Source organism: Neomonachus schauinslandi, chromosome 1 (genome assembly GCF_002201575.2).
Source record: "Neomonachus schauinslandi chromosome 1, ASM220157v2, whole genome shotgun sequence".
Lineage (NCBI taxonomy): Eukaryota > Metazoa > Chordata > Mammalia > Carnivora > Phocidae > Neomonachus > Neomonachus schauinslandi.
The window spans coordinates 132,699,394-132,710,974 of NC_058403.1; the positions used below are offsets into that span (position 1 = coordinate 132,699,394).

At 39.9% G+C, this 11,581-nt stretch overlaps 1 protein-coding gene across 1 annotated transcript in view; it reads right to left on the reverse strand.

Annotated features, from left to right (window-relative positions):
- EFHB (EF-hand domain family member B) overlaps positions 1-5,756 on the reverse strand; it is a 58,052-nt gene extending 52,296 nt beyond the window's left edge. The window contains 3 exon segments of the mRNA XM_021678800.1: positions 4,852-5,656; positions 5,658-5,710; positions 5,712-5,756. Coding sequence (XP_021534475.1) covers positions 4,852-5,656; positions 5,658-5,710; positions 5,712-5,756 — 903 coding nt within the window.
- Positions 5,757-11,581: the final 5,825 nt, after the last annotated feature.

The window sequence follows — 11,581 nt, forward strand, 5'->3', positions numbered from 1 at the left end:
TTGTAGGCACAATGCCTAGCATACTATCTAGTCATTGTAGAAACTATCATTTTTCTAACCTCTATTTGAACCTCTCCCCCCTTTTCCCCCTTTGTGCCTCAGGGCTCAATACCGTTTACCAATGCACTTTGTAAGGTTCGGTTGTTCTGTCTAATAAATCAGTGTTTCTGCCATAGTCAGTGCATTAATGGAGATCAAGGGACAGTCTCAGGATATGTTGGAGAAATTACCATTATAGAGATTTTGATCTCTACCAGAGTGCTTTCTGAGAGCCAAGAGTCCTTTTATGGGCTACACGGAGAGGATCTCTTTACCAGAACCTTTTTAATTCTTGAAGGACACTCTAAAAAAATCTCTCTGCAGGCCACCATTTCTTGGAAACTTTTCCTGAATACAGATCCTGTGCTACACCAATGACTGTTTTACTAGGACTAGAAGGCTTAATGGGGGTCTCATAAATCCTTCACATACAGCCCAACACCAACTTTGGGCAGCAACTTCAAGTAACAACAGGATGAGTGTCCTTCCCATGAGATGTGTCTGCTCTCCTTCCCTCAACACCAGAAAGGCCTCTGACTGAGATGAACTCCCCAATTCCCTGAATACACCCTGATGCAAAGCAATTGTCCTCAAGGATTGATTTTAGCAGTCTCTTCACAATAGGAATTTCCATCTCAACACTCCTCATAGTTATGTGCTTGAAATTGGGTTTTTCAATTCACCCAAATGCACTTCCTTCCTTTTCTGAGATTGTATGAACTCAGGGGCATCAAATATGTTACTATCTCATCCCTTGGTAAGAATGTTGAGGGATCTCCTGTCTTTCCCCTTTCAGCTGTGTGAATTCTACCAAGCCTACCAAGAAATAGGTAATATACATAATGAATAAACAGTTACAAGCATAAAGACAATTGGAAGTAGGGAAGGCTTCCCAATTCCTTTTATACCAGCATTAGTCTCATACCAAATTCAAAGAAATATGGTACAAAAAGGAAAACTACTGTTCAATCTTACATGGGATCATAGATGCAAAAATACTAGTAAAATACTAGCAAACCAAATCCTGGAATATGTTATAATAATAATGTATCAAAACCAGGTGGGGCTTAGCTCAAAAATATGAAGATGGTTTGCTATTAGAAAATTAACAATTTTAATTTGGAAAAAATACATATTTCAGCAAATGTGGGGAAAAGCTCTTCAAGGTTCAAACTCTATTCCTAATTTTTAAACATTTTTAGCAACCTGGGAATGACTATAGGTATCCTTAATTTGATATATCAGAAATCTCCAGCAAAAATAATACTTGATAGTGAAACATTAAATCATTCCCATTAAAATTTGAAAAGAGACCTCACTTTGAATATTGCCTTATTGATCATAAGCAATTCAATGAGATGGGAAATAGGGGTAGGAGGTATATATCCTGAAGAAGGAAAGACAAAGCATCAATATGATTGCCTACCTAGAAAATCCAAAAGAAATAATTGTTAGGTAGGATGCAGTGGGAAGTTACTCAAATAAGAGGTTTGAAAACTATCAGCAGAAAGGAGGAGGGGAGGGGACAAAAGCAGGAAAGGGATGTGTTTTGTTTTGCAGAACCAACAGTTCCAGCCAAGGAGATGCCCAACTAGGTGTTTAACCTGATAGCCCCTTGCTAGGTGTGTCTCTCCTGGTAACCTCCTACTTGAGCCACTTTGAGCTGAACTGGAGCTGAGGACCTGAGCAGAAGCCCCCCTGAGTTGTCCTGAGGATAACTTTAGTTCATTATAATACTAAGTTCTCCTCCTATGAGCAGAGTCTCTGTCATTTTTTGAACATACAATGTATGCACTAGCATGTTAACATGCTAGGCATGTGCAATTAAACCAAAAATGCATATGCAAGCTCCCTGCCCCCGCCCCCCATACACTGAATAAAAGCTTCCTATACTAACCCCATAGGGAGACAGTGCTTTGAGAGCTATCTCCCTGTCTTCTTACTCGTAACAATAAAAATTCTTTGCTTTCAACATTTCTTTGGGTTGTGCTCAATTTGTTGCACCCCAAGCAACAAACCCCTTGAGTTCACTTACATAATGAGAAGCAATTAAGACTAATAGGAGTTGACTAAGATGACCATATATAAGAATAAGAAAAACAATGAAAACAAACATATGGAACAACTTTCAATCTCATCACAAATCCAATAAGTGTGAATTAAACAATGCCTTACAAATCATTATTAATTTTTAAAATTTAGTGTACAATCTTTTAGGAAGGGATTTGGCAACAGTAACTAGAAAAAGATCCATTCTTTGGCTTCTGCTGAAACTTTATCCTAAGGAAATATTCCAAGACATATAAAAAGATATATACATAAAGATGTTCACAGGCTATTTTTATAGAAAAATCTGGAAAAAAAAATCTAATGTCCAACAAGAGAGGGAGTGAATTAGCTAAAAAATCATACATTGGCTTAAAGAAATATTGTTTTTATCATTAAATGATCTTTTAAAGTCTCTGTAATAACACTGAAATTGTATTAAATGATACTTAGTGAAAAATCAAGAAAAACAATTTGTATATTTGGCATAACAACTACATTAAAGCACATTTAGAGAAAAGTGTCACAAGAAATGAAGTATAGTCAAGAATTCAGACTCTTGAGTCTGAAGTTATGACTTCAAATCCTGGGGCTACCACTTCCTAGCTATATGACCTTGGCCTAGTTATCTAATTTGTCTCAGTTTCCTCACCAGTAAAATGGAATTTAATAATAGCAGCTGTCTCATAGGATCATTTTGACAGGAAATGAGTTTATACCTGCAAAGCTCCATGAGTAGTGATATTGATATGGTAAACTGCTAATAAACATTCATGTGAATGCAGCAGAGTACTGGTAGGCATTGTGTTAGGGTGATAAGATTCTGGGTGTTTTCATTCCTATTTCCTAAGTTTTCTAAAATATTATTATTTTTTATAGTAAAAATGGATATTTAAATATTAAAAATGGTATTTCTAGTCCACACTGATCTCTTCTCTTGACTATACCCTAATTTCACTTCCTCCTGTTTATCTAGGATCTGGTTCCACCCATTATTTCCTTTCTGTTATCTCAAACTCCTATACTAATTCACTAAATAATTATATAGATTCCTAAGTGGAATCTTTACTCCCTTCTCTTCACTGTCACACTTCTTAAGGAAAAAACAAAATTCACAATAACTTTCTCCAATTTTAATTTCCCATTACTCTTCAGTATACTGGAATTTGAATTCTCTCTCCATTATGCCATTCTAACAACTTTGCTAATTTCCTTCATGTCCAAAACTAATTAATCTTCATCCCTTTACCCTATCACAGGTGTTTTAACACTGCTAGTCATTTTCTCCTTGAAACTGTCTTCCCTGTCCTATTACACTTAGAAAGGAGGATGTGAGAGGAGGAGGAAGCACAGGTTTTAGAATTGCCTCTTTTGGAAACCAGAAGCTGGTAGCTGCCCATGTTTGAGATCAGGTCTGCAGCCATAGACTGCAGAACCAATCCAGAAAGCAGCAGCAGCCATGGTCAAGTGAAAGAGTGTGGCTGGGGAAATCCAATAAGGGAACCAGAAAGAAAAGTGGGTCAAAGACAAAAGAACCCCTGAGTCCCAGAGATACTTTTCCTGGAGCCCAACATGGGGCTTAAACTCACAACCCTGAGATAGAGACTTGAACTGAGATCACAAGTCGAAGGCTTAACCAACTGAGCCACCCAAGTGCCTCTAGATGGCAATTTTTAACAATATCATCTCCTACAAAGCTTTCAAAATTGCGCTCTCCTCTTTATTCTTTCTAATTCTACATTAATTTTCATCCATAGTTACTTGGATAAAGCCTTCTAATTTTTCCTGTCATCCAATATTGCCCCCTTCCAGTCCACCATTACTGCTGATATCAAAATTATCTTTCCAAAAGGCAAATTTTATCCACCATTGCTTCTGTTTCCATATGTTTTACCCCTGCATTCTGGACGTTTAGGTTTCTTCCACATATTTCTTTTTCATCCGTATCTCTTAACACCATGCTGGATAAAAAGAGTTGCTTATATTTCTCAAATACAAGAAACTTTGGTTATGTTCCTTGCCTTTCTTTGCCAAAAGTGCTCCAATCTTTTTTTCCATCTGACAAAGTAGTTCAAATGAGCTCAAATATTTCTAAATTAGCTCAAATACTACTTGCTCTGCAAAGCCTTTCCCATCTCCTTCAAACAGAGCTGCCCAATCTTTCCACTGAGCTCTGTTCTTAGAGTATATTTCTATTAAGGAAGAATCACATTTGTTTTCTATTCATTTGGAAACCTATATAACATTTATTTAGTTATCGATCTCTAACATTAAAATGAGTATCTAAACCTAGAGTGTATGGATAATGTATTTTTTGTTGTATATTGTCCTGTATCCAGCAAAACGGCCACCACCACAAGTCTTTGCTGAAAGAGTAACTCACAGAATAAATAATCAATGGGGGAATTTTTTTTCTTTTTTCCTTCATTACATGACTACTAGGATACAACATGTATCTTGGTGAAAGGGTTGAGGAAATGCAGTTTGATAAATAAAATAAAGGTCAAAGGAGAAAGGCAGGAGAAATCAAGAGGAACCACCAGTGTGCACAAAAACAAAGCTGACGTCTAGGAAGGGAGGCAAAGAAGGAGAAGAGATCAGACAAAATGAAAGCTGGAAAGAATCCAATGGGACAAGGAATATCAGAAGCTCAGTGAAATCTCTGCAATTTGACTCCATGAATCCAAACAAGTCCCATCAGTTTATCATCTTGATAAAGACACATATACAGAGTTCTTAGGGAAAGTACTAGAAAAAAACACTTACACTTGGCCAGCAAGGCATCCGATCAAAAAATTTCCCAGAGTATATGGGTGTGATGCGATCTGGAGGTTCTACTCCTGGTTCAGTGTTTTCAGCCTCCTTTCTCTCTTCAGGTTGTTGGGCAAACTGGCTCTCAGAAGGTTCTATCATCAAGCCTATTTGGGGCCCTGTATTATCTGGCTCTTCTAGTTTGGGTAGACCAGTGTCCACCTCAACAGGAGGCTTCATCTCTGCACGGGGCTTCATCACCACACAGGTCTCTTTTCCCAGTTCCTGTCTAGGTTCCATATCCAAAGTAGGCTGCTTCTCCAGTGAAGCCCCTAACCCTTCAGAGGAACCAGCCACAGAACCTCTCCTGCTCCCTAGAGCCTGTGGACTTTCGCATACCATGCCCAAGTGAGGCTGTATTATCCTTCCAGAACACCTTCCCAGAAGACACTCATTTTCTAAGCCCATTCTTCCTGGCAACATACCTAGAGAAGATTTTGTTTCCTGGGAGGCTGAGACCCCAGAGACTCCTAAATTACTCCTCTCCAGGAGGGTCCTAGAAAGATTCTGTCTTTTTAATTTCATTTCAAGCTCCTTGCTCAATGGAGATTTTGTTTCTGGTGATGCTATCCTCTCCTCAAATTTATTACTACCCAGGAGGCTCTCCCTACATGAAGAATCTTCTTTTCCTAATCCCACTCTGAACCTTAACTCCGTGGGAGATTTTGTTCCCATGAGGACCCCCCTCTCTCCTAAGTCATCCTTTCCTCCGTGGGTGAGACCAACCTCCATGCTCTGGGGAGGTTTCCTCTCAGACACTCATCTCTAAGGGGAGAGCTGTACCTGTCTCAAGGGAAGTTCCTAATCCCTTGTGGTGCACCCAACCCTTTAGGGGACCCTACTCTCACGAAAGAACACATCTCCACTCGGACTCCCTGCCCACAGCTTCCTGCCTACCAATTCACACCTAGCGGAGTTCACTGACGAAAAGCATATGACGGTCTGTTTACCGGGTTACCTAGGAAACAGGGGCGTGGCTTGGCGCGCAATTGTTTCATCAGCCTGGTCCCTGCCCATTTCTCCCACTCTGTCTCTGTCCGTTTCTCTCCCTCTCCTTTCTCTCCCCTTTCTCCTTCTTTCTCTCCTTTCCTCCCTCTCTTCTCTTTTCTTCCTCCTTCTAATTTTGGAGGGCAAGAAAACTTGAAGGACGTGGTCTTGGGCACTAGAGAAAATGCTCACCAACTTCTCTTTGGTTTCCCAAGCAACTCAGTCCCCCTGGGATGGGTTTAGCCATGCTGCTTCCTCCTGGTCACTGGCCTATTAATTTTACTGGCGATCAGGGAGTAAGTAGCCATTTTTCTGGTGGTGACCATCAATTTTAGGTCCTTCCTTGTGCAAGTACATGTGTACTGCATGTATTTCTTTTAGCCTAAAGAACTATCTTGAATTCTCTGAAATTATATTTGGTACCTGTGGTACAGAAACAGTCTTTGAGAACATTTACACTTTAATAACTAGGCTTCAGGGCGCCTGGGTGGCTCAGTTGGTTAAGCGACTGCCTTCGGCTCAGGTCATGATCCTGGAGTCCCGGGATCGAGTTCCGCATCGGGCTCCCTGCTCGGCAGGGAGTCTGCTTCTCCCTCTGACCCTCCTCCCTCTCATGCTCTCTGTCTCTCATTCTCTCTGTCTCAAATAAATAAATAAAATCTTAAAAAAAAAAACTAGGCTTCAAATAGCATTTAAATATATTAAAGTTTGAGATGTATTACACAGTAATGCATACCGACTTTTAAAATACTGTGGCAGAATGCCTGGGTGGCTCAGTCATTAAGCGTCTGCCTTCAGCTCAGGTCATGATCCTAGGGTCCTGGGATTGAGTCCCACATCGGGCTCCCCGCTCCACAGGAGGCCTGCTTCTCCCTCTCCCACTCCCCCTGCTTGTGTTCCCTCTTTCGCTCTCTCTCTGTCAAATAAATAAATAAAATCTTAAAAAATATAAAACAAAATACTGGGGCAAACTCAAACTCCTTTTAAGCATGGGATTTTTTTAAAAATATTTTATCTATTTGAAAGAGAGTGTGTGAGATAAGGGTGAGGAAGAGAGGGAGAAGCAGACACCCCACTGAGCAGGGAGCCTTATGCAGGGATCTACCCCAGGACTTCGGGATCCTGACCTGAGCCAAAGGCAGAGGTTTAACTGACTGAGCCACCCAGGGGTTCCAAGGATGGGATTTTCTTTAAGTTGGTGTTACACCGGGCGCCTGGGTGGCTCAGTCGTTAAGCGTCTGCCTTCAGCTCAGGTCATGATCCCAGGGTCCTGGGATCGAGTCCCGCATCGGGCTCCTTGCTCGGCAGGAAGCCTGCTTCTCCCTCTCCCACTCCCCCTGCTTGTGTTCCTGCTCTTGCTGTCTCTCTCTCTGTCAAATAAATAAATAAAAATCTTTAAAAAAAAAAAAAGTTGGTGTTACACCTTTGTCAAGTTTTAAGTTTATTTATGTATTCTCTTCACCTAGGGTGGGGCTTGAACTCACAACCCAAAAGTCAAGAGTTGCATGCTCTTCAGACTGAGCCAGCCAGGCAGTCCCCTTTGTCAGGTTTTAATGAAAGTGTATTTGGTGAATATTTGTCATGTTCTACACATACAGGGGATACAGAGCACCTAGCTTAGAATCTGAATGGAATTTATAGGATTCCAGGCTTTTAGAAACTATGAAAAACTTGTAAAATTAAAAATTTTTTTAAAATGCTTAGGAGAGGGGTCCCTGGGTGGCTCAGTCATTAAGGGTCTGCCTTCGGCTCAGGTCATGGTCCCAGGGTCCTGGGATGGAGCCTCACATCAGGCTCCCTGCTCGGCGGGAAGCCTGCTTCTCCCTCTCCCATTCCCCCTGCTTGTGTTCCCTCTCTCGCTGTGTCTCTCTCTGTCAAATAAATAAATAAAATTTTTTAAAAAATGTTTAGGAGATATTATTTCACATTTGAAAAAAATTGTATACCGTAATTTTCAGATAATTAATATATTCTTCTTCCCCTAAGCATTTTAAATGACTTGATAGCATGTAAATGAAGGCATGTCTATGTATAAGCATTCATTAAATTCTTTCATTTTACAAAAAACTATTGCGTACCTACTTTGGGTCAGTGCTAGGAATATTTGAAATATAAGCTAATCACTATCCCTTGGAACTTATATTCCAGTAGGGATAGATAACCATCAAGTAAACCAATAAATAAGATCATTTCACATAGTGACGTGTGTAGTGAAGAAAACAATACTTTGATATGAAGGAATGCTACTTTAGAATTGGTGGGCTTAGAAGTTAACTTGAACTGAGGCTTGCATTAAGCCCTGCAAAGACATAAACTTTTTAAACATGACTAGCTCAAGTTCCCATAGTCTTTTTCTCCATTGCCTTGGCACCATGCCTACAATTCCTTAAGTTAGAATTACCTTTAGGTTTGTCTCAGAGAGTTCCAGTTACAAGAATATTTACCAGTCATTACCATCTTTGATTCATTCTTCAACTACACAATAGTGGAAAGATTTCTTGGAGAAGGTAGAAGATGTATGGTAAGAGTGCTGGGGATGATAGATGCAAAGTGCTGGGAATTTGTGAGTGGGTGTTTAGAGATTTGAGAGCAAAGGAAGCACTGAGGGCTGTGTTCAAGTCTATAACTTCATTTAAGGCCTGTCCACTTTGTAGCTTAACAAATTTTATCAATTAATAGGATTCCAGGGGTGCCTGGGTGGCTCAGTCGTTAAGTGTCTGCCTTCGGCTCAGGTCATGATCCCAGAGTCCTGGGATGGAGCCCCACATTGGGCTCCCTGCTCCGCGGGAAGCCTGCTTCTCCCTCTCTCACTCCCCCTGCTTGTATTCCCTCTCTCGCTGTCTCTCTCTGTCAAATAAATAGATAAAAATCTTTAAAAAAAAATAGGATTCACATTTGACACTAAAATATATACAATTATCAGTCCTCCTCAGTTACCTGGGGTGAGGAAAAAAACACAGGCATACTGTGAGTGGCAGCACCAAGAACGAAGCTTTACTGTGGCGTATCAGTCTCTCCAACATTGCCGGTGGATTTTAGAAGTGCTAGCCACAGAGCAGCACTCTTTAAGGCAAACATTATGACTAAACTATAAAATACTATGGAATGTATTTATGAAGGGGGTAAGTTAAAAGACAAAATTGGTTGAAAAAAATAAATGAGGAAGCAATATCCTAGAACAATGAATGGGGAGTTCCTAACAATTTATAAATTTCACCATTCATGTGTTATTTGAGGTCTTCTTAAGTCAAATGTTCATCATTTTAAATGTAATTAAGTTCACAAATATTTTTGAGGTCCCTATTATGTCAAAGATCCTTTGTGAGGAATTGAAATGATGAATAAATTATTGTCTTGGTCCTTAAGAACTTTAAAATCCTAATGAGATTTTTATATTTTTTATTTTATTTATTTTATTTTATTATTTTATTTTATATTGGGGGGGTAGCAGAGAAAGAAGGAGAGAGAGAATCTTAAGCAGGCTCCATGCCCAGTGCATCAGGAGGCTGACTTGGGGCTTCATCTTAAAACCCTAAGATCATGACCTGATGCTTAACCAACTGAGCCACCCAGGCGCCCCCCCCCCCAGTGAGATTTTAGATTCCCTAATGGGAATGAAAGTGTAAGGAGAAAAGTCTAGGCACTATAAAATAAGGCAGAAAGATATTAGAACCATTATAGAGAGTAAAGCAAAGTATCATGAAGCTACTGGAAAAAGATAACTAAATCCAGTAGAAATACAGTTGACCCTTGAACAACAGTTTTGAACTGTGCGAGTTCATTTATATGTGGATTTTTTTCAATATATCAGAAAATTTTTTGGAGATTTGCAAAATTTTGAAAAAACCTGCAAATGATATAGCCTAGAAATACCTAAAAAATTAAGAGAAAGTTAGGTATTATTGTAAGAATAGAATATGTAATACATATAACATACAAAATATGTTATTGGTAAGGCTTCTGGTCAACAGTAGGCTATTAGTACTTAAGTTTGGGGGGGAGTCAAACATTACATGCATATGTTCAAATGTGTGGGGAGTTGGTTCCCCTAACGCCTGCCATTGTTCAAGAGTCAACTATATCCTCAGATGCGATCGAGAGCATTTGGCATCTTGGCCGAAGTGAAACCTGCAGTGATGGACAGTATTGGTGTTCTGGGAGGGAGAGAACAAAGTGATTAAATAAGCCAAGATGAGAACACACAGGCAACATTCTGGGAACAAAGGGTAGACTGGTATGATTAGGGTACAAAGCAAGAGTTTGGGGAGAGGGAGACTATAAAAATAGAAGAAACGTGGGTTGGGACTAGAGAAGAACTTTGGACTCTATTTTGCAAGTGAGATATCGTTGAACATTTTTGAGGAAAGTTACTGGCTGAAATGTAAAAAATGGTTGAAAAGAAAGGATTGTGCATTAATTTGTTTATATGAATACTACCATGGTGTTGGGATTAGATCACAGATTTGGGTATTAGAGAATTTTGGGTATTAGAATGGACAATAGGTTTATGAAGGAAAGCGGGAAGAGGGAAGATGATTTTGCCCTTTCAAGTCCAAGTGACTGGAAGCCTGTTAATACCAGTCAACTAAGCAGAAGGAGGTTTGGGCTAGAATAAGTTTGGTTTGGGATATACTGTTGACATACCAAAACTGATGTGACATATCCTATTTCCTGGTTCTTCCTTGGATTGTCCAAGAGGTACTAACATGACTAACGTATTGAACAAGCTCTTGGGGATAAAGTGCCACAGATACCATTTAGGTATGACGCATTATGCTCTTCTGGTTAGTAACTGGGGAGTTGATCTAGAAGACTGGCTGTTCAAGGGTTCAAATCATCTTCATTGCATAATGTTGACCAAGAATCCCCAGGATACCTTAACCCAAGTACACATTCTAGACAATGTTGATGTTCTCAAAACAGGGCTAAACATGCTAAACAGCAAACTGAAAAGTAGCCCTTATCCTGAAGGAAAGTCAATTTAACATTCTACCAAATTACAAAATGAATTATTTTGTTTTTTTTCAGATACCTGACCAGAAACTATTGTATGAAATTTAACCAAAGAAGGGTGTGTAATGTAGATCTGCAGTGGAGGGTAATGGATGTTTTGAGTTGTCTTTTACTAGAATCATGCTTAAGAACTCAGGTTCTGAAGCCAGCCGGCAGGTTAGAATACAGTTTCACTACCAGCTCAGTGGTGATTTTGGACAAGTTACACATCTCTTTACTCCAAATTCTTTACCTTTAAAACAGGCACACCTCATTCATTAATTCCACAACCATGACTGAAGACTCCCAGCTGCCAGGCACTGTGCTAGACAGACAGCGTTGAGGACCACTTTGGGGAGGTAATACTCTAATGTAGGAAGACATTTAGTTTCAGATATTCGTTTGAGTGAAACCTTGTAGTGTAAGAGTAAAATGGAATAACTCCTGCAAAGCACTTAGTACAATAACTCGCAAAGGAAAATCCTGAATAAAAGCGAGCTATTAAGATTTGCTCCCCCCTACCACCAAAAATAGGTAAACTGTGAGTAAAAGCAAGTTATTATTTTAAGATTTTCTCGCCTAGAAGACTTTTGGTATGAGGAGGTTCTAATCCTCTTCCCTGAAGTAAGTACCACAGTAAATACCTTTATGACCCATACTTCCTCTCAGGACATGTTCGGGCGGCGGGGGGGGGGGGGGGGGGGGG